This window comes from Ictidomys tridecemlineatus, chromosome 6, assembly GCF_052094955.1.
Source record: "Ictidomys tridecemlineatus isolate mIctTri1 chromosome 6, mIctTri1.hap1, whole genome shotgun sequence".
In the NCBI taxonomy this organism is placed as follows: domain Eukaryota; kingdom Metazoa; phylum Chordata; class Mammalia; order Rodentia; family Sciuridae; genus Ictidomys; species Ictidomys tridecemlineatus.
In genome coordinates this window covers 6513022-6536565 of record NC_135482.1, presented here as the reverse complement: position 1 = coordinate 6536565, position 23544 = coordinate 6513022, and the positions used below count along the sequence as shown (strand labels likewise).

The window sequence follows — 23544 nt, the reverse complement described above, 5'->3', positions numbered from 1 at the left end:
AATTATTCTTTATATCTACAACAAAAAAAAATAATTAAAGAAAGAAAGGAAGGGGGGCTGGGGATGTGGCTCAAGCGGTAGCGCGCTCGCTTGGCATGCGTGCGACCCAGGTTCGATCCTCAGCACCATATACCAACAAAGATGTTGTGTCCGCCGAGAACTAAAAATAAATAAATAAATATTAAAAAAAAAAAAAGAAAGAAAGAAAGGAAGGAAGGAAGAAAGGAAGGAAGAGAGAGGGGTGGGGATGTGGCTCAGTGGCTAAGCACCCCTGGATTCAATCCCCAGCACCAAAAATAAAATAAAATAAAATAAAACAGTGTTTGACCCGGTCACTCATTCCCTCCTTCTGTGTTCTTTTCACACTGGACCCCAGATCCTCCTCCCTCCTGGATGCTCCTGCTCATCTTCCTTTGCTGGTTCTCCTCATCTCCCCAAACTCTAGGTATCAGAAGTCCACACACAGATCCTCCCTAGTGCTCTGCTCCACCCACATTCACTTCCTGGGTAATTTGCCTCAGAATCTGGAGTGTTCACACCTCGACCACATCTAAACTTGTCTCTCTAGCTAACACCTGTGCCCTGAGCCCTGTGCATATAGCCAGCCACTTACCTGCTCAGCACCTCCACCTGGAAGACCACAGGCACCTTGATCTTAACCTGTCAAAGGCAGCTCCTGGTCTCCCCCAAGCCAGCTCCTCCCATATTTTCCCTTCAAAATAGAGAGTCCTGTGAGCCAGGTATGGCAGCACACACCTGTAATTCCAGCTAGTCAGAAAGCTAAGGACAGAGGATCGAAAGTTTGAGGGCAGGGCTGGGGATGTGGCTCAAGCGGTAGCGCGCTCGCCTGGCATGCGTGCGGCCCGGGTTCGATCCTCAGCACCACATACCAACAAAGATGTTGTGTCCGCCGAGAACTAAAAAATAAATATTAAAAAAATTCTCTCTCTCTCTCTCTCTCTCTCTCTCTCCCCCCCCCTCTCACTCTCTTAAAAAAAAAAAAAAAAAAAAAAGTTTGAGGGCAACCTCACCAACTCAGTGAGACACGGTCTCAAAAGAAAAATTAAGGGCTGGGGTTGTGGCTCAGCGGTAGAGCACTCGCCTAGCACGTGCGAGACCCTGGGTTCGATCCTCAGCACCACATAAAAATAAATAAATAAAATAAAGGCATTGTGCCCAATTACAACTAAAAAATAAATAGATAGAAAAAAAAGAAAGAAAGAAAAGCTTGGTGCAGTGGCGCATGCCTGTAATCCTGGCAACTGCAGGGGCTGAGGCACGAAGATCATAAATTTGAAGCCAACCTCAGCAACTTAGCAAGGCCCTAAGCAATTTAATGAGGCCCTGTCTCAAAATACAAAAATAAAAATAAAAAGGGCTGAGGATGTGGCTCAGTGGTTAAGCACCTCAGTTGTTAACATAAATAAATAAATATAGAGATGGTAGCGTACCCCTGGATTCTATCCCCTGCGCGCGCACATACACACACACAACTGAGTAAAGGGCTCACCATTCACACATTAGATACTCCCCTCAATGCCATGAGCTCATTCTTTCTTATATTATTTTTTGAGAGTATCTTCTTATGTTACCCATGCTGGTCCTGAACTCCTGGGGTCAAGCCATCCTCCTGCCTTAGCCTCCCCAGTAGCTGGCTGAGACAAAAGTGGACATCATTGTGCCCAGCTTCACCTTGCTATTCTTGATACTCTGCTTTATATCATAGCCCCCTCCCATCTGTCTGCAAGCCTCTCCGTTTTAGAATCATGTATACCCAGGGGTGCTCAGACACACTCTCTCTCTCTCTCTTTCAAATACAGACACATGGGCACTTCAGGTCACAGGTCTCAGGGAAGGGGAAGCCCCAGACACTTGACAAAGTAAGTCACTGGGGCCCCAGGGGCTGCTAGTTTCCTGTCCACCTGCCCTTTCCTCAAACTCACACAGGACTCACCGGCACACACCACCTACCACTGACAAAGCTCCTCGGGCCGGTTCTGATAGGGCACGCCCACCTCATAGTTCCTAGCATCACACCACTGCCCCCTGGTATCTAAGCCGCCATCAGCTTCTGCCAGAGGTCCATACAGCAACCTCGTGTTTCCCTGTCCATCCTGAAGTCTGTCCTCACAACAGCCAGCATATCCATGGCTCCCATCACATTCCGAAACAAATTCAAATGCCTCACCTCAGAAGCCCTGCCAGATCTGCCAACCTCTCTGCCCACCAATCCCCTCCTTCTCCACCTGGGCACTGAGGGTTCAGCTCTGACCAGTTTGCACCTCCTGGGTCACCCCACCACCCTCACATCTCAGAGCCTTCACACTTGCTGTTCCATCTGTCAAGTGCCCTCCCAAGATCTCTTCAGCCTCCTTCCCCTCTCAGTGCCTGGTCTGCCTGTGCCTGGCACATAATAGCTACTCACTCAATGTCTGCTGAACCCCTCCCTAGGAATGTTGGGCATCCAGCCCAGCTGTGGCATGAGTGTTGTATCACCACCAGGTGGCGCTGCAGACACAACCTGGGCAATGACCTCCGGTTTAGGCTGATTTGACTTCTCAGCAAAGCCGGCTGGGGCTTTTAATGCCAGGTGGTACTGTGAGGCACCAGCTGATCAGCTGCCCCACCAGCCCTCCAGTGGCTCCTGGTAGACGCTCTTGGAGTATGCACAAAGCCTGGAAGGAAGGGAGAGCTAGTTGCCTCCCATGGCCTGAACTAAGCTCTTTCTGGGCAGGCACCAGAAAGTTCAGGCACCAGAGAGGGGATGGGGAAATGGAGCTCAGCCAGAGCAGGGATATGAGGTCTTGCACTTGGAGTCTTCTTTTCCTGGATTTGTATCTACTCTTCCCCAGGGCTCTGAATGCCTTAGGCATACCTACCCTGGGCCAGTTTCCTCATCTGTCAAAGGGGATAATAAATGAAAGCAAGTTAAAACATGGGGGAGGGACGGCTTGCTGTATCAGGTTGAGGAGCTTCATGGTGTGGGCAGGGGCGGGTATGTGTGCAGATGAGCAGTACCCTGGTTTGGGGAGGAAGCAGGTGGACAGGAAACCAGGGGCCCCTGGGGCCTCCCCTGCCCTGAGGCTTTTGTTCCATGCCAGGAGTATGATCAGAGTACCTGCTCTATCAGTAGCAGAGCCAGTGCCCTGCGGGGGCATCAGGCCACTGTTCTAGCCCACCATTCCCAGTCCTTGCTAACTGAATCTTCCCTCCCTTCTTCCCCCACCCTCCCTCTCTTTCTCCATTTAAACCCCATACACATATTAGAGTCTTTGTCCTAAGGGATGGGGCTCCATGAGTCTCACTCCTGCAGCCTGGTCAATGAGGCTGTGGACATCCTTAGGGTGAGCAGAACTAGGGATTAAGCTTCCCCATGCAAAGATTCCTTATCCCTTCTCCACAGATTGAATTGTCAAGTGCTTATGTGCCAGGTGACACATTTATACCTGTTCATTTCATCCTCACAAAAGCCCTTTAAGGTTTTGGGGCTTTTTTGATTATTCATTTGTGGTGGTGGTTATTGTTTTTGTGTTGTTGGGGATGGAATCCAGGGCCTCATGCATGCTATGCACACACTACTGAGTACTGAGCCCACTTTAAGGTATCTTTACACCCATTTACAGAGAAGAAAATTGAAGTTCCAAGAGATTAAGTGACTTGGCTAAGATCACACAGCAAATGAGATTTCAGGCCCAGCTCTGGTGGATTTTCTGCTGACAAAACTGGGGTGGATAGGCAGTGGGCCTCGTCTCCTTCTTAGCTCCTGCCCTCCTCCTCATTTGCCTGCCTGCCTGGTTCCTGTTTTGGGGGCTCAAGGGTCACAGTGTCCCCTGGGGAGATGAGGTGGAAGTGGTGGCTCAGAAGAGGAAAGGGCTGCTGAGGTTGGGGGCTCTTCTTCATAGCCCTGAGTCCACACGGGGGTTTTGTCTGCAGTTTCAGACTGAGGAGTCATCCTTGCAGGCCCAGCGTCAAGGCCACTTTCCCCCAGCCCTCCCAGACACTGCCAGAGATAGCCCTTCCCCTATCCACCCCACCCCCCATCTTGGGACTTTTGAGCCCCAGGGCACAAACTGAATGCTCCTGTGGCGAGATTAAGGACAATGATAAAATCAGCAATTAGTTGAGCACTCACTAGGTGTCAAGCTCGTGCTCAGTGCTTTTCTGGCCTGTTCTGGAGAAGTCTTTCCCAGAACCCTGCTGGTGAGTTATGTCCCATTACTGACCCCATTTTTACAAATGAGAAAACACAGAGAGGTTAAGAGACTTGCCCAAGGTCAAATGGCTAAGAAATGCCTCAGACAGGATTCAAACTGAGATCTGTCTGGGTTCAGAGTCTGTGCTCTTATTCTTCATGCTACACTGAACTGTGAAGAAATGGAAAAATCTAAGGGCTTGTCCTCCCTGGGTGCTTCAGGCTTCAGGGGTGCCTAGGCCAATCCTAAGTGCCCCTAAGGTGCCCCAAACCTCACCAACTCTGGGCTGGGCTGGGTACAGTAGGTCAAGCTTGCTGCTCAGGGGGCTGGAGGTCAGACAATTCCAGCCACAGCCAAGTCACTTCTCCCCTTTAAGCCTTAGTTTCTCAATTTGCTAAAAGATTCTGGCCCTTTGTCCAGCTTCTCAGAGTAGTTATAAGGAAAGAGGAGTCAAGCCTATCATTTTCACACACACACACACACACACACACACACACACACACACACACACACTCACACACAGAGTTAGGACCCCTGTTTTCAGTCACAATCTTATCCACAAGGCTAACACATAAAAGAGATAAAAGTTGTGCTTCATCAACATAAATCTCTAAGCTCAAGGTGGTGATAGATCCAGTCACCACTGGAAAGGGTGAGTGTGTGACACTTTTGTTGTTTTTAGTTGTTGATAGAACTTTATTTTTATTTATTTATATGTGGTGCTGAGGATCGAACCCAGTGCTTCACACATGCTAGGCAAGTGCTCTACCTCTGAGCTATAACCCCAGCCCAAGTGTGTGACATTTATGATAGACACACATCCTTCCCGAGATGTTGGTTAGAATCCTGGCGCTACTTGGAGCTATCCAGCACCCAGCCTATTTCTGCTGCTTGTCTGAGCTATACACTATCCAGAAAATCTTGAAAAGCCTGTAGACCAAATGCTGCCCTTTTTTGGAGGTGGGGACAGTCCTGGGATTGAACTCATAGGTGCTTAACCACTGAGCCACATCCCCAGCCCTTTTTTCATTTTGAGACAGAGTCCCACTAAGTTGCTTAGGATTTTACTAAGCCGCTGAGGCTGGCTTTGAACTTGCCATCCTCCTGCCTCAGCCTCCCAAGCTGCTGGGATTACAGGCATGGGCTACCATTCCTGGCAAAATGCTGGTTTTAGAAATGAAATAGTCAAATCAAGTTCTAGGGACTGTTCTAAGGCCCAGCCACAGATTCCAAGCATCTATAGAGCTATTAGATGACCTCTAAACCTAGCTGTGGGACTCTGGGCAAGGCCTTTGCATTCTCTGAGCTCCTCAGGGTCTTCCTGCAAGTACAAAAAGGCTGGGCTCCCCCTCCAGGGGTCGTCTGTTTACCTCCACGGTTCAGTAACTAGACACATTTAGTCAGGCCTGGCTTCCTCCTGGCTGTGCTTGTCAGGTGATGGAGTTGTGGGGACAGGCTTTTAGCACTAGCCTGGAGGTTCAGATGCAAACGTGGGAAACTAGGAGGCAGGGTGAGTTAGGGTAGGATGGGTGGAGGTAGGGAGCTGGCCAAAGCCTGAGTGTTTAAAAATAAATCCTGTTAGCTACAGCCTCAGCTCTCAGGGCCTGGTGACATCACCAGGGCACAGGATGTCCCTGGCAGGGGCTGGAGTGGCAGAGGAGACAAGACCTAAGAGAGGGCCAAGGGGGTTCTTATCTGCCCTTTCTGTAGAAGCTGTGTTTGGAGAAAGCCTGCCTGGGTTGTTCTTGGGCGGAGGGGCTGCCAGCTACCTTCCCCTGATACTTGGTGGGCATTTCATTCTGCATATGAGAAACTGAGGACCAGGAAGGTCATGACGTGCCTGATGCCCCACTTTGAGAGATGTGGCAGTCCCAGGATGGGTCAGGAAAGGAACCAAGTGGGCAAATGCCTAGCCCTGGGCTTGAGGAGCTTTTCAGGACAAATAAGCTCTTCCTGCCTACCCACTGCCCCGTGCCTCACTCTGACCTGGTGAAGGAGGACTGGGTAGAGATTAGCACTTTTTTTTTTTTTTTAAATTTGCTTGTTTTTTTCTGTGGTGCTGAGAATTTAAGACCTGGCACATGCAAGCTATCACTGAACTGTACCCCCTACCAGCGTTTATATTTTATAGCTAAGGAAACTGAGACCAAGAAGGACAAAGCACATCAAGCACATTCTGCCCAGTTGGGATGGGATTGGTCTCTCCCAGCCATCTCCAGTTCAGCTGCCTATGGGGAGGGAAGCTTGTGGTGTCAGGCAGGGGCTTCGGGAATGGAAGGAGGGGATGGGAGGGAACCTTGGCTCTCTAGCCTTCCTCCCACCACCCCATCTCCTCCTCCCCTTCCCTCTGCAGTGTTCAGGACAAAGTCTGGCCCCCTTGCCTGGTCAAGACTCCCTGCCTCCTCTCTCACTGAACCCTGTGCTCTAAACCTCAGCTAACCCAAGTGTTCATAGATCCCTAAAGCGCTTGCTATTTCAGGCCTCTGAGCAGCTGAACAAGCTGTTCCCCGCTGCCTGGAATGACCCCTACTGTAGCTGCCAAGGAAACTCCTATGCATCCTTCAAACTTCTGCTCTGAGCCATCACTGTTCCATGAGCGTGATGTGGTTGTGAATGTTATGTTCACCACCTGTCTCTCTTCCTGTACCAACAACGTTTTTAGGGTAGGAACTGTATTTTATTCATTCCTCCATGCCCAATGTCTAGCCAGTGACTGGATAAAGAAATTGAGTCTTGATTCTGTGCCTTCCTTACCATAGATTTTATCCAAGTCACATATCCTCTTCTGAATGGGGACAAGGGCCAGGCAATGTGGTGCACTCCTGTAATCCCAGTGGCTTGGGAGGCTGAGGCAGGAAAGAGTTCAAAGCCAGCCTCAACAATTTAGTGAGGGCCTAAGCAACTCAGCGAGAACCTGCCTTTAAATAAATTATTAACAAGGGCTGGGGGAGTTGCTCAGTGGTTAAGCACCTGGGTTGTTTAATCCCAGTAGTAAATTAAAAAAAAAAAAATCAAAGGGAAAAAAATGCAAACAAATGGGACAAGGCCCACTTTGCAGGGCTGCTGGAAGAGGCTGCATACCCCTTAGTAGGCATTAAAGGGCTTTGCTGGTGGGGGAGGTGCTGTGAGGCCAAGATTGGGACATTCTCTGGCCAAGTCCCTTCATCTGTCCTCCAAAGAGGCCCTCACATGCTCTGCTCTCACCCCTCCCTTCTACCCTAACTTTCCATCCTGCCCATGAAATCCAAAGCAGGTGGCAGCCCTAGCCTCCCTCTAAGGGCCTCTATGCTCCCAAAACCTAAGAGTTTTTTTTTTTTTTTGGCCCAGGTCAGCCTCGAACTTGAGAATTTTTTTGCCTCAGCCTCCCAAGTAGCTGGAATTACAGGTGTGAGTCACCACTTGCATATCTGCACTCCCAAACATTAGAAACCACATGGAGTGGGGCCCTGCTGTGCACACCTGTAATCCCAACGGCTCTGGAGGTTGAGGCAGGAGGATGGAGTTCAAAGCCAGCCTCGGCAATCTAGAGACCTTAAGCAACTCAGACGTCTAAATAAAATTTTTAAAAAGAGCTGGGGAGGGCTGGGACTGTAGCTCAGTGGCAGAGCGCCCGCCTCGCACGTGTGAGGCACTGGGTTCGATCCTCAGCACCACAGAAAAATAAAGATATTGTCCACCTACAACTAAAAATAATTTTAAAAAGAGCTGGGGGATGTGGCTCAGTGGTTAAACACCCCTGGGCTCAATCCCCTGGTGCGGAACTCTGGAACCGGTACTGTTAGGCAGCCTCCTTCCTTGTGGCCCGAGAGGCCGAGGACGATCCCTGCCCAGCGGAAAGGGGAGGGTGGGCAGCGGTGGGTGCGTGGGGGACGGCTCGGTGGCAGCGGCTCCCCGCTCCTCTCCCGCCCCTCCTTTCCACCGGGGAGGCGCGCCAGGACACCCAGCTCCCGCCCGGCCACTCGCCGGGGAGCGGGCGCCTTCCAGCCAGGACCTGTAGCTGACGCCCAGCCCGGGGCGCAGGGCATCTGCTGCCTCCCTCCAGGGCCGTCGGCCGCGAGAGCAGCTATAAATAACGCGGAGGCGGGCGATGAAGTCAGCGCGCCCCGGGAGCCGGGACCGCCACGGGGCAGCGGGGGCAGCGGGGGCGGCCGAGGCGCGCTCCGGGCGGGCAGGGCTAGCGGCCCGCCGGCCCCCCCAGGCTGAGCGGGGGGGGGGCTGGGCGAGAGGTGTGACAGCGCCTGGCCCTAGGGACGAGCGAAAGGCGCCTCACGGCGGCCCCTGGAGCGATTGGGGGCCCGGAGACAGGGACTGTCCCCTTATTTCGTAAGCCGCAGGTTGCAGCGAAACGGTCCCCAGCCCAGCTCCCCTCCTGGCCCCGCCTGGCCTTGGGGAGTGTGCAGAGCTGGCGAGGCGACCCCTGTCAGGCCGCGGGCCCAGTCTGCGCCCCCGTCTCCCCGGCGTCCTCCCCTCCCCAGCTCCGCGGCGGGCGCGCTGGCGGGGGTGGGGGGCGCTGTTCCGGTGTCACGTGGGCGGAAAGCAGTGCTCTTCACCGGAGGGGCGCCCACCGGCTCCCCCTCCCCTCCGCATCCGTGAGCTGGCGCCCCACCCCCGCGCTGTGCGTTACGTAACCGTCCCCTCCCTCTTCCCCCTCCCCACTGCACCCGCTTCCCCCGGAGAGGCCAGGCCCTTTTCCGCTGGAGTGGCCACGCCTGCCCAAACCTTCTCCCCTTCCTCTTAGCTTCCATAGGGACAATGAGGCCCCCTCCAGTGGGACACACTGGGGGTAAGGGGTAGCTCGCAGGCATAGGGATGACTGTCCTTGCTAGGAATTTTGAGCCCCCAGGGAAGCCCAGACTGTGTGTATGGGGGGGGGTACCCCTGCTAATGCACCACTGTGCCTGGCCCTTGTCCCCATTAGGAGGAGAGTATGTGACCTGGTTCAAAGGGCTGTTTCCAGTGCACAATAGTTTACCCCCTGACCCGGACTTTGGTCCCTGACTCCTCAGGAAGCCTTCCACAGCCTGGGCCACTATGTGTCTTAAATTGTAAAGCTGTGAAGCCCAATGGTAACTGATTCTTTGCCTACCTCTGTGTGACCTTGGGCAGATTTTGTCTCTCTGAGCCTCAGTATTCACATCTATAATGTCTCCTTGTAGTGTCATAGGGAAGAACAGACCCATGTCAACACCGGTGAGTACTTAGCCCAGTAACTAGGAATTCTCCTTATCCTTCCCTAACTCCCTCCCAGGGACCTGGCCAGGCCCTGGGCTGGTAGGCGGTGTCTGCTGGACCAATCAGTTCCCTGTGGACCTTGGTCTTTGCCCCAGGGAGCTGGGTGTCCAGCCTGCCTTGTGGCATGGCTATAGCTGCAGGTGGAGCTAGTGCCCTGTGGCCTGGTGCAGTGGGGAGGTTTTCCTAACCATCCCCTTCAAGACTCATAGAAGCCCTGATAATCCCCCTGTAGTCTTTCCAGATCTCACTTGCTGAGATAAGCCCACCATTACCTGTTTTGAGCACCTACTAAGAGGAGGTGCTGGGATGAGGGAGACATTTAATCAGTCCCTCTCTGACGTTGGAGGTCCTTCTCATTTGCAAAGGGGGATAACCACACTAATCCTAACCATCCCCTCTTGCTTGGCCTTACTAGCAGGACATGAATGACATTATTCCTGCCTCCACTTGCTGGCCTGGACTATGAACCTAGGACTTTATGCTCCTGTTACCATCAAACAATGTGAAGGGAGAATTAGTGTCCTTTTACAGTTGAGGAAATCAAGGGGTGGAGCAAACTCCTCCAGCTAGGGTAACCAAGTGTCCTGGTTTGCAGGAGGTTCAGGTCTCAGTGTTAGAGCACTTGCCTGCGCCTAGAAGGTTCTGAGTTCCATCCCCAGCACTGATGGAAAAAATAAGTCAGTGGGAAAAACTGGAAGTCACCCTACTTTCCAAACCATTACCTCCAATCCCTTTGATACCAGTGCCAGGGACACTCTACCACTGAGCTATACCCTAGCCCTTTTTAAAATTTTATTTTGAGACAGGTCACTAAGTTGCCCAGGCTGGACTCAAATTTGTGATCCTTTTGCCTTAACCTCTTGAGTTGCTGGGATTACAGGTGTGCACCAATGAGCCTAGCCTGAGCCAGACTTTGAATGTGAATACTGTCACTTGCAAAGTATGTGGTTTGAGTTGGGGGTGATGGTGCATGCCTGTAATCCAGCAATCAGCAATTCGGGAGGCAGAGAAAGGAGGATCCTAAGTTTGAGGCCAGCAAACAAGTCTGACTTTAGGTCCACCTAGAGTAGTACCCAACTCTAATGCCCTCAATAAATATTTGCCACATGAGCAAAGGAATGATTGCACATACACCTCTTGGGCCTTCTTGGGTGCTTAACTTTCATGCCTGGATCTGAGTTTGGATTCTGCCAGGAGTGTCCTATCTGAGGTTAGGAGACTGGATTCAACTGATGTCCCAAGGAATCCTTCAGCCTCTTCATTCAGCTTTAGCCTTTGGGAACCTCCCAGGGTCACCCAACTGATCCTTACCCTTTTGCCCACAGGGAAGCTGGGTTCCCATGTGGGGAGCCACTCAGCCCCCTAATATCAACTGTATGGCTTTAAGCTTGTCACTTTGATTCTTAGAGATCAGTTTCCTCACCTATAAAATGAGTGATGAGACCTACCTACAAGATTGCTGCCAGAATTTGGGACAATGCAGGTAAAGCTCTTGGCACACAAAAGCCTTTAATAAATAAATGTTGTTATTGTTGTTTATTCATGTGGTGATAGCAAACGTTTTTAAAAAATTTATTTATTTTTGTTAATTTTTATGTGGTGCTAAGGATCGAACCCAGAGCCTCACACATGCTAGGCAAGTGCTCTGCCACTGAGCTACAGCCCCAGCCCAGTGATAGCAAACTTTACTGCATTAAGCTAACTTTCTTAACTGATTTCCATGCATTCACACCCAAAGAGGTGGTAGATGCCTTTTTTTTTTTTTTGGCATCAGGAATTGAACCCAGGGGCCCTTAACCACTAAGCCACATCCCCAGCCATTTTAAAATTTCCATATAAAGACAGAGTTTCACTGAGTTGCTCAGGGCCTCTCTAAATTGCCAAGGCTGACTTTGAACTCACCATCCTTCTGCCTCAGCCTCTCAAGCAGCTGGGATTATAGGCTTGTGCCTATGAAGAGCTGAGTTTTAGAAAGGTGGTGACCTACCCAAGGTCACACAGCTAGTAAGGGGACAGGCCAGCATTTTCAGAGTTCTGCAATGTTGTAGAACTCAGCTCATATCATGGCAGTTATTGATATTCTGGGGAAATACAGCCATGAGCTAGAGAAGAACTGCTGAGGTCCCTTCTGGGGCCATGCCCCTGCCTCTAGAGAGCTGTCCCTCTCCTTGCCCAAGGTGGCAGGTGGCAGGACAGGTTGTAAGAACAAGCCCTTTGCTCAGGCTGACTGCCCCTGCACCCAGTCGGCCAGCTGCCCATACCCTCTGCCAGCCACTGTTCCTTGTTGGCCAGCCAAGCTATGGAGCAGTCCAGGACATTGTGTCCAGAGAGAGGTCCTGGCATTCCCCCCTCCCATGACACTATCCTGCCCCTCCCCTCCAGGCCTTGGGCCAACCTGGCCTGTCCCCAGCCCTAGCATGAACAGGAGACTAGAGCTGCCCTCACAGAGGCCAGGACAGTGTCTGGCTAGGTCAGCCTTCCCTGCTTCCAGCCTAGTTTGAGAGGAATGCCCTGCACCAAAGCATGTGCTCTGTCTGGAAGACAACCCCAAGTCCTATGGGACAGGTTCCCAGGGTGCCCTTGCAGGACAAACTAGCTAGGCTCCTGAGATGCCTCTTGCTGCCCTTGGCACATTTTCTCTGCCAGTTTAGTATGCAAGCTGATCCAAGGTGAGAGGCCTCCTTGAGCCAAGAACAGAAAGGGCTGGATTCATGCAAAGCCGTAAGTTAAGACTCCATGGTGTCAAGCAGAAAGGGGGCTGAGGAACAAGGACAGTTGAAGGGGGACAGTCTAATGGGAGGGAGCCTACAGGAAACAAGGTGAGCCCTTCTGGGCTCTTTTGTATCTTTCTGCCTGGGCTTAACTGCCACCTATTCAGAGGTACCTCTCTGACCCCCTCTTGGAGAGGAGGGCTCCCTGACTCAACCCTCTGTCTTGTTACCCTGAGTTGAATCTCTACTTGGATTTCCTTTATCATGTTTGTCATTTCTTTTGCCTCTAGAATTTGTGAGTCTGGTAAGGGAGGAACTTTGCCTTGTTTTTTGCTGGGAACAGGTTCCGCACATAGCAGGGCTGGTAAATATTTGTCGAATGAGTATTTGAATGCTGCTGGGCCTTTAAATCCTTTGGCCCTCTGAGCTTCTGCTTGCTTATTCTTTTTTTTTTTTTTTTGTGGGGGAGGGTGTGCTGGAGACCAAACCTAGTGCCTTGCTCATGCTAACTAAGCATTTGCTCTACCACTGAGTGACACCCCCAATCCTTCTTTGTTTTTTAACAGTGTTATTGAGGAATAACTGACATACAATGTACTTACTACACACAACTTTAAAATGATAATTTGATAAATTTGGCATATGCTTTTGAAGTTATCTCCACAATCAAGATAATGAACCTGTACATTACTCCTCAAAGTTTCCTGATTCTTCTAAATCCCTCCCTCCTTGTCCCTCCCCCTTTTCTGTCCCCAGGCAACCACTAGTGTACTTTTTGTAAGCTTAGTTGACATTTTCTGTAATTTTCTTTCTTTTTTTTTTTTTAAAGAGAGAGAGAGAGAGAGAATTTTAATATTTATTTTTTAGTTTTCAGTGGACACAACATCTTTGTTTGTGGTGCTGAGGATCAAACCCGGGCCGCACGCATGCCAGTCCAGCTTGAGCCACATCCCCAGCCCCATGTAATTTTCTATAAATGTGTTCAAACAGTGTGTATTCTTTTCTTTCTCATCTGGCTTTCATTCAGCATTATTATTTTTCTATTCATCCATGTTGTGGCCTGTTATCGTTAGTTCTTTCCTTTTTTAAATATATATACTTTTTAGTTGTTGATGGACTTTATGGTCTTTATTTTTATGTGGTGCTGAGGATCAAACCCAGTGCCTCATGCATGCTAGTGAGCGCTCTACCACTGAGCCACAACCCCAGCCCCTCGTTTGTTCTTTCATTTGAATTGCTGAGTAGTATCCCATGTGTGGGTTCTTCAAAGTTTGTTCAACTACTCAAGGGCATTTGGATGTTTCCACTTGAAGGCTATTAAAAATAACACTGTTATGAACATTTATGTGTAAGTATTTATGTGGACATATATTTTCTTTTCATATGGGAAAAACTTAGGAATGGAATGGCTGGATCACAGGGTAGGTATATATTAGATTGAATCCAGGGCCTCACACATTATAGGCAAGAGTTCTACTTTTAAGCTACATCCCCAGCCTTTTCTTATTTTATTAGAGACAGGGTTTCCCTGAGTTGCTTAAGGTCTTGCTAAGTTGCTGAAGCTGGCTTTGAACTCACAAACCTCCTGCCTCAGCCTCCTGAGTTGCTGGGATATGTCACCATGTCCAACTTGTAATTAATTTTTATATTTTTGATTAACATGTATTAATTGTACATAACGGGGTACAGCATGATATTTCAATGCATATATATAGCATGCACTGATCAAAGCCTTTCCATCTCATTAAGTAATTGATTTTTTTTGTGTGTGTGTGTGTTGGGGGATTGAACCCATGAACACTATACCACTAGTTGTATTCCTAGCAGTGTTTTAGTGTTTTTGAGACAGGATGTCACTTAATTGCTGAGGACCTAAGTTTCCCAGATTGGCCTTGAACTTGTGATGCTCTAGCCTCCCAGTCACTGGGATTACAGTCATGCACCACTGTGCCCACCCATACAATTGATTTTTTTTTTTTTTTATACTGGGGATTGAACCCAGGAGCACTTAACCACTGAGCCACATCCCTAGCCCTTTAAATTTTATTTTATTTTAATTTTTTTTTGGGGGGGTAAGGGGACTGAACCCACTCAACCACTGAGCCACATCCCCAGCCTTATTTTGTAATTTATTTAGAGACAGGTTCTCACTGAGTTGCTTAGCATGTGGCTTTTGCTGAGGCTGGCTTTAAATAAACTTGTGGTCCTACTGCCTCAGCCTTCAGAGCTGCTGTACCACCACACCTGGCTGTAATTGAGTTTTGAAAGTTCTTTTTATATTCTGGATACTAGCCCTTTATCAAATATATGATTTGCAAATTTTTTTTTCAGTCTGTGGCTTATCTTTTTATTGTCTTAACAGTGTATTTTTGGAAGTTCTTTTTTTAAAAAAAATATTCATTTTTAGTTTTAGGTGGACACAGTATCTTTATTTTTTTATTTTTACATGGTGCTGAGAATCTAACCCAGTGCTTCACACATGCTAGGCAAGCACACTACCACTTGAGCCATATCCCCAGCCCAGAAATTCTTGATTTTGATAAAGTCAATGTGTTATCTCATGGATCTTGCCTTTGAAGGGTATCTTAGAAATCTGCCTAATTTAAGGTCACAAAGATTTCCTCTATTTTCTTTTAGAGGATTTATAGTTTTGGGTTTTTGCATTTCTGCCCTCTGAACAGTTCTTGTGGCTTCTTGAAGAAGCTCTCTACACTTCTCCAGCCGGGTCATGTTCCTCCTCCACATCCCTGGGGCTCCCTCAATATTGGGGCACCCTCAATACCAAGTCCAGGTGACCTCCACTCGGTCAGCAGCATCTGGCATCTGTGTCTATGGGCTATTCCCTGATTCTTCAAACCCTTCCCTCATCTGCTTCTCTCAGCCCTCTGAAAAGCCTTCCAGCAACAGATCAGAACCTGCTCTGGGTACTCCTAGCTCCTGGGCTTCCTTCTGGTGTGGCTCATTGGAGTGTTGAAGTCAGGATGACCTGGGATTGTTTCCACCATTGGAACTCACCTGAGAGAAAGGCCTGGGTCTGCTCCTCCAGCCAGTCCATGTGCGGGGGCCCAGCTCATGGCCTGGCACAAAGGAGGGATTCTGGAAAGGTTTATAGATTCAGTGTGTAAGAGAAATCTCCCCTGCTTCTTTTGTTGTTGTTTGGTACTGGGAATTGAGTCACTGAGCTACATTCCCAGCCCTTTTTATTATTTTGAGACAGGGTCTTGCTAAATTGCTGAGGCTGGCCTCAAACTCGAGATTCTCCCTCAGTCTCTGGAGTCACCGGGATTATATGTGTGCACCTGGCTATGATTTTTTTTTTTCGTGGCAGTGCTGAGAATCGGAGTCAGGACTTCAGGCACAGTGGCACACGCCTGTAATCTCAGTGGCTTGGTAGGCTGAGGCAGCCTCAGCAACTTGGAGAGGCTCTGAGCAACTCAGCAAGACAAGTCGGGGACCCTTCCTATGCTGAGGATCGAGGCAAGCCCCTGGAGGAGAGGGGAGTAGAATGTCTTATTCTTCATGGGACATCTTCTTACTGGAGGCAGCTTGCCACCTACGGGCAGCCAGACTCTAAAATGAAACTTTTATTTTCGGTCCTAGCCTGGTCCTGTTGCTGGCAGGCCTGGGTTTCGGCCTGTTTGCCAGTGCAGAGCAATAGACCGGATGGGGCAGGCTGGTTGCCTTTGAGGATGGACAATAATGGCCAAGTTGATGAAAATGATACTTATTTACTCCAGATCAGCCAGTGCCTCAACATTCCCTACCCATTATTCTGTTGTTCACAAGGAAGTATTAGTCACTGTTCTCATTGTAGAGGTTGGGCAACTGAGGTGAAGTAGGTGGGGGGGAGGGGCTGAGGTTGTGGCTCAGCAGTACAGCGCTCACCTAGCACATGTGAGTCCCTGGGTTCGATCCTCAGCACCACATAAAAAATAAATACATAAAAACAAAGGTATTGTGACTACTACAACTAAAAAAAATAAACAAATAAAAAAGGAGGTGGGTGGGTAGCTGGAGGTCCTCCAACTAGCGAGCAGCAGGGCTGGAATTGGTACCTGTGCTTTTTTTAGTCCTGGGGATTGAACTCAGGGACACTCGACCACTGAGCCACATCCCCAGCCCTATTTTGTATTTTATTTAGAGACAGGGTCTCACTGAGCTGCTTAGTGCCTTGCTTTTGCTGAGACTGTCTTTGAACTTGTGATCCTCCTGCCTTGGCCTCCCTACCCACTGGGAATACAGGTGTGTACCACCATGCCTGGTGGTACCTGTGCTTCTAAGGAGCAGGATCCAGGCTTTTCCCCTACCCCTGATGGGGCTCCCCTGGGAGGGCTGTAGCCTTGCCTTTTCTTTTGTGGCTGACTTCTACTCTCTTCGCACCTCCAAGAAGCCTTCTTGGATCTGTGGGCTCCTAGGTCCCTTGTGTATAGTGTCCTGAAGGTGCCCACCCCCACAACTGTTTCCAGAACAGAGTGGATGGATACTCAGGGATGGTTTTTAAAGTGCACAAATGATGCCCTTTTCTTCCCCTGCTGTAGGGCAGGGGTCCCAGGCAGCCCTTTACCTCTCCAGGTCTCCAGCTCACTTTTCATCAGAGCCAGTGAACAACTGGTGAATAAAACACGGCATGAATGGAGTGAGTTAGTTCTGTGTCCATTCCATGGAGGAGTTGGGGGTTTGTTCAAATATGTAGTGTCCACACCATGAGCTGGAGGGACTGGTTGTCCCAGAAGTTAGTCTTGGCATGTGGGTGGGAGCTTGCCCTGGCCCTTCAGATCTGAGTGTGACAGAGTGGGAACAGGTGACCCTGGCACCTGCTGAGTCAGGACCTATGTTTATAAATAGAAATGAGGTGAGGGGCCATCCCACCTCTGCTCTGGGGCCCATGACTGGTGGACAGCTTGGACACAAGACAGGTTGGCTTTCTCTCTGATAGAAGTATGAGACCCCTGTTAAGTGGCTTTGTGTCTTGACCAGGGGCTTTCCTCTGCTTGACACTCTGTGGGAAGCAGCCAGTGGAAGGAGCTAGACACCAGGGCTCCTGGGACGCTGTCTAGAGGCTGGACGTTTAGCCCCAGCGCTTCTAGATACATGAAGTATACATGCTTGCAGGGGTTGAGGGGAGGGCTGTATTGGCTTATTTGTAAAGTTAAGAGCCTGGGGACACCCCACCCTCCTGATGCACTATAAATCTGCTTGCCCTCTGCCCCAGTTTGAAAGTGTTAATGTTCCCCATCTCCATCATCATATCCCAAAACAGTATTACAGCTTATCAAATATTGGTAAGATCAGCTCTGGAAAGACAGGCACTGGTTTATTCTCTGACAAGGGCCTAACACTGCTCAAGACCACTGGATTGAATACGACACATCAAATCAAAATCTCAGCCTTACCACTTACTAGTTTTGTGAATTTAAGCAGGCAATCTAACTTGGCCTTCACCACTGGCTGCTATGAGGGCGAGATAAGATTCAACAAAAATAAGCCCCACATGATGGAACAGAGGAATACGCGGCTAGAGAGGCTGAGGCAGGAGAATCATGAGTTTAAAGCCAGCCTCAGCAACAGAGAGGCTGTCTCTAAATGAAATGTAAGAAAAAGGGCCGGGTATGTGTCAGTGGCTAAGTGCCCCTGAGTTCAATCCCTGGGATCCCTCCCTCCCCCCGCAAAAGGTTCAACAAGTACCTTCACAAATACTCTGGGTCCAGTTGGGCCCAAAGACCTTGGACAGCATTAATGAGCCCTGACCTTGTGAAGAAAAACATGGCCCTGAGGTCCTAGGAGAGGGAGGAGGTGGCTGAGATCTCAAAGAAATCAGTGGCAGAAAAGTGGGCTGCTTTCCAATCCTGGGCTCAGACAGGTTGTCACCTCTAAAGCAGCTAGGGAGGTGTCTGGCCCAAGAAAAGGACAGAGAACCCGAGTATCAGGTGTTTGGACAAAACCTGGCTTAGGTGGGCTCTCCTCATTCTGGCCATATCCAAAGAGCAAGTGGCAAATACTATATCTAGAGTAGGCTGGAGGTGGACCTCTCCCTCCTTCTCCAAGGAATAGGCAGTTCCTAGCATAGCCACAAAGAGGAACCCCAATCTTAAGGCTCTGCTTCCAGTCCTGGCCCCAGCAACTACCAAACAAGAAAATGTCTATTAGCCTCAAGGAACCTGTCTGCAACATGGAAAAGGATAGTGGTAGTGGGCATACTAAGAAGTCAGTTATGTCCACCCAGGGGTAGGGGTTGGGCTACTGCCATTCTCTCCATCCCAAGAGACCCCATAAACAGAACAAGTTAGGAGCAAGGAAAGGGCTATTATATATCATGCTTTTAATACAAACTTAAAAAAATCTGGAACAATATAAACTGTACAGATTTGATCAATCTTGTTTTTAAACTAAATCTCTAACACACCAATGTCCCATTCCAAAATATTGCACAACATTCTGAATACAAAACACTTGATTGTATTCCTCCTTCACTAAAGAAAAAAAAAGTCATTACCCTGCTCCCCTGGCTCCTCTCCACAGTTGCTTCAATGCCCCCTCCCACTCTTAGGGAGAATTAGAGAATCTATAGCTCCCTGCATTGAGAAAAAGACATCATTCTGGATTGACAGTTTACATTCTTCACAAGATAATCCATCTTTAGATTTGTTCCTGGGAAAGAGGGATAGACAGAGGATGGGGAAAGGGGAGAAAAAGGTTTATTCTCCTCTTTTTTTATTTTAAAGTTTGTTTTCCTGAAAAAATATCAATTTCTCTCCTCTTTTTAAGAAAAAACCTTGAAAAGAAAAAATTACATTTCTTACGTTAGAAATATACATATATTATATATACCTCTTACATTTTACAAATGTAGCAAATTATTCAATACAAACGGACACCAAAAAATGTAAAAAATAAAAAAAAATTTCCTACGAAACCAGGTAAATTAGTGCAGATTTTTGTTTGTTTTCTTAAAAAAAATAAAATTGAAGCAAAAATGCCTAGATTTGAGACGAGACAGACTGAACCAGGCCCAAAAGCCCAGTGTAGGAGCCATGCTCCTGAACACACATTATTCTTCGTATTTCAAGAAACAGGAAGGGATTGGTCTCCCCCTCTCCCTGCATGTGGTGAAAAATCAGCTGGCCTGGGTGTGGGTGGTACCAGTGTGTGTGTGCACAGGAGGGGCCAGAAGGAGGATAAGGCAGCATCCAACCTTTCCCAGAGAGGAGCTATCTGCCTGGGCCTGTCACCTGCATGGGAGCTGAGGATGAGGGACAGGGTGACCCAGACTGGGCTGGCCCAAGAGGTCTAGAGGAACAGATGGTGCTGGGCTGAGAAGCCAGGGCCTTGCCCTGATGGGGAGGTAGAGCTGGTGCCCATTGTAGGGAGGGAAGGCCGGCAGTGCCTGTCTGGGCCAGACTCACTGCCACAGCAGTACCCACTTGGGGTCCCGGGAAGAATGGAATGGGGTGGGATACCAGGACTTTGGTGCTTTCTGGTGATGGAGCCCTGATGCTAAGTAGCCCCATTACCAAAGCACTGTGGCTCAGAAGCTATGCCATGGATTGGAAAAAACCCTTTCTTCTGCAGAGGAAGGGGAACCAGTGCCCTTCTGTATCCCAAGTACAATGGCTGGGAGGATCACATGCCTGTCCAGCCTGGTCTACCCAGGAGACCATGCCTCACAGCATCAAGGTCCAGGGTAGGCAGCGTAAGGGTAGTGAGGGGGATGACAAGAGAGAAACTATCAGGTAGGGACACAGATGGAGTGAAATAACACAACCAGAAGACCAAAAAGTCACAATGCAAGGCTCAGGACTGCCAGCAATAGGCACTGACCGACTCCAAATGCGGGTCCTATCTCCCCACCCCCAACTCCCCACCAATGGAACTCAGGTAAGCAGCTCCCATCCTGGGTAAGGTTGCACAACAGGGTCACTGAAGTCTAGGGACTTCTCTTAGGCAACAGAGGCTTGGATATTCCTTCTACCCTTCAGAGCTTATGTGTGTGTGAATATATATGTATATACATATATATATACACACACACACATATATATATTGTATGTGTATATATATGTTTTTTCCCTATATATATGTGTATGTATGTGTGTGTGTATAATTCTATTTTTTTTCCTTTCTTTTTTTTTTTCTTTTTGGTCAAAAACAAACAAAAGTGCAGATCCCTCTGCAGTCTGGAAACCAGTTCCTTCTGCAGTGCTTTCCTCTGGGAGTGCCTTAGGCTCAGCCAATGTCACCCCCTCCATACTGCCTTACAAAAAACTGACAACCCACCCCCAGCCCATTCCCCAACCTCATACATAAATAAGCACTTGCTGCAACCCAGAATCACATCCAGAGGGAAGTTTCACATGGCTTGGAATCCTTTAGAACAGGACAGCAAACCACATATACTCACAGGGGTGTACATGTACACACACGTTTACATGTACACACACACACACACACACACACACACACACCCCTTATTCCCACCTCCTAGCCCGCAGCCTCAGGCCCAGGGAAGAAGGGCTGCATTAGAGAAAGAGGCCCTGCTTATGAAGGATGCTGGGTGTCCAGAGCCATGATAATCGCCTAGGCCTGGTGGGGTCGGTGGGTGGATGGGGCCACAGCACAGAGATGAAAGGATTTCAACAAGACAAAGTGCAAACCTCCCTGTAGTCACAGACATTAGCTCTTGGGGGAGGGTGTCTAGTGGCTAGCCAGAAACTCCCTGTGGCCCAGCCTGAGAGGGAGTATGGGCTGGGGTCAGACCTATTTGGGTGGCAGGGCCCAAGAAGTCCTGCTGAGGTTGGATGGCTTTGAGTGAGAGGATAGCTGGAGGGCAGGCAGTGAAATGGGCCAGCCTCTCCCTACTTGGGGGGGTTTGGCCCCAGCTGCAGCTCTTCCTTCCCTGTGAGCTTGGACACACCAATCATAAAGGAGTGTGAAGGAGGGAGGAGGGAACAGGGAGCAGCAATTCACATCTGGACCATTCTTAGCACAGGAAGCCACTAATTAAAGATGTTATATAGAAAACTACATGTAAAAAAAAAAAAAAAAAAAAGAAATACAAAACCCAAACCAACCAAATAAATCAGAAGCAGGCAGGAAAACGGTCGGGGTGGGGGGGTTGAGTTAACCACGATTCGGTGCTTCAGGAGCCCCCTCCCACTCCATGCCTGGGCTGGATCTTTTTTCTAGAAGCGAGAGTGAGAAGATTGGAAATATTTTTGTACAGTTTTCTTTTCCTCTTTTTTTTGGCCTTTCCTCTCCTTTCCTTTTTCTTATCTGTGGTCGTGGGTGCTCTTGGCCCTCTGGGTGGAGGAGTGGTCAGTTGGCCAACACAACAGGCTGGAACGGCTGGCTGGGGTATTGCATGGTGTTCAGGTTGTAGCTCAGGCCTTCCACAAAGGGTGTCTTCTCCAGGAAAAGGCTGTTGGTGCCACCTCCAAATACCTGGGCCATATCGAAGCTGCTGCTGTTACAGGTGCTGGCCCCACCACCCGCAAAGGGTGCTGAGGTGCCACTGCCCTGGCCATCAGCTGCATCAAAAAAGAGGCTGGGCGAGCCACCACCATTGTACACGAACTCCTTGGCATTGGGTGAGAGCTGGGACTGAGGGGCCGAGGTGGCTGTGATGAAGTTCAGTGAATGCATAGACAAAGAGAGGCTCTTGTGCTTCAGCAGGTTGTTGGTGGGCGAGCGGACCATGCGAGGCTGTTGCTGTGGTGGCTGCTGGCCACTTGCCCCACTGCTGGCCACGCCCCCACCACTAGATGCCCCACCACCCTTCTTCATCTTGGTAGAGCCAAATTTGGTGGCAGCGAAAGAGGCGGTGGTGAAAGTGATGGGCTGGGCAGAGCGAGGGATGAAGGTGGGGCTGGGTGACTGGCCGAAGGACGGCGAGGGGGAATTGGACAGAGAGCTGTCCTGGCTGCCAATGGGCACAAATACCTGAGCATCAGGGTTGAAGCTGCTCTTGATCTCCTTGTCCAGCTCTGGGGCACCACTGCCCTCACTGTCATCCAGGTACAGCACTTTTACAGCCCCCTTCTCACCGATCTGGTAGGACACTTCAAAAGGGTCAATCCAGACACTCAGTTCCTCAGGCACGTTGGCCCGCACATCCTCCAATGCCAGCCCGCTCCGCTTGGCAGCCAGCTCTACCACAGGGTCCACCATCTCCCCAATGTGGACGCAGCGGAAGCCAGAGCCCTTGAGTGGCTTATCAGGGTACCAGTGGCCTTCATATTTCTTTTTCAAAAGTCGCTCGAGCTCTTCTCCAAACAGGTCTGCCCGGCGCCGGGGCAGCTTGTTGTATAAATAGGAGATGATGAAGTTCAGGGCCACTTTAATCTCTAACTGCATGGTCCTTTCCTAGGCAGAGAATCAGTGCAGGGCACGTGCACAGGCCAAGGGAAGTGGTTGCAGATGTAAGATGGGCAGACTTGGGCTGCAGATGGTTCTGGGAAATGAGAAAGAAGGAGAGGAGTACCATGATTATATATGCAGACAGGTGGAAGTGGCCAAAGACAGACAAAAAAACACCAACTCTGGATCACTACCATTCTACCAGTGGCTGGGTTCAACTATACAATTGTAGACAAGTTACTTCCTTCTGAGCCTTAGATTTCTCACTGGGAAAATGTGTCTGACATGGAGTTGGAGGATATAAATTGCCTTATGCTACACTTGGCAGTAGTAGACACTTGATAAAGTTAGCTATTTTTTTAAAATAATAAACACATACGGAATGCCATTTTCCACCATTATGAGAATTTGGGTCCCTGTACGAATGATACACACCCCCCCAAACACACACAAACAACCCAAGCAAAAATAAATAAACGAATAAACCCAGGCTCCTAATTCATCAGAAGAAGGGAAGGACTTTGCTGTCTCTGTAATATCTTGGTGAAGTCATGTCCCCAAACTGTCACAGGCTAAGATGTAAGTTTAAAATTTTTAGTTGTCCTCCTTACATGGAAAGGGATACAGGTCACTGAACATGAAGGAACACTGCCAACTTTTCTCTGGGGCTTGGACTTCAGTCATATCCATCTGTTACCCTGGGCCCCAAGGATGTGAGGCTTTCAGGCTCAGGCTGGGTTTGCAGAACTGATTTAAGAACTACAGTGTAGGGCTGGGGCTGTAGCTCAGTGGCAGAGCACTTGCCTAGCATGCGTGAGGCACTGGGTTCAATCCTTAGCACCACATAAAAATAAACAAGTAAAATAAAGGCACTGTGCCCATCTACAACTAAAAAAAAAAAAAAAAAAGGTTGGGAATGTACTCCTGGGTTGAATTCTAGTACACTGCTGCATGCGCGCGTACACACACACCACACACACACACAGACATATATGTGTGTGTCCCGCGCGTGAGCAGCACTGGTGTGGCCTGAGGGAATCTCTGTAGTTTCTGTA

The 23544-nt window shown here is 49.3% G+C and overlaps 1 protein-coding gene and 1 long non-coding RNA gene across 5 annotated transcripts in view; one reads left to right on the top strand and one right to left on the bottom strand.

Annotated features, from left to right (window-relative positions):
- The first annotated feature begins 1030 nt into the window (after positions 1-1030).
- LOC144378494 (uncharacterized) lies at positions 1031-21193 on the top strand. 2 transcript variants are annotated; one of them, XR_013440214.1, is made up of 3 exons: positions 1031-9383; positions 10833-12146; positions 13004-21193. It is a non-coding gene; the product is annotated as an uncharacterized LOC144378494 (long non-coding RNA). The 2 variants fall into 2 exon arrangements; XR_013440213.1 differs by having other exon boundaries at positions 1031-12146.
- Tob2 (transducer of ERBB2, 2) overlaps positions 18439-23544 on the bottom strand; it is a 12663-nt gene continuing 7557 nt past the window's right edge. For all 3 annotated transcript variants that reach the window (XM_040277469.2, XM_078052676.1, XM_078052677.1), the window contains one exon: positions 18439-22583. In XM_040277469.2, the coding sequence (XP_040133403.1) occupies positions 21449-22486 (1038 nt within the window). In that variant the 5' untranslated portion in view covers positions 22487-22583 and the 3' untranslated portion in view covers positions 18439-21448. The remainder of the gene's footprint in view (positions 22584-23544) is intronic.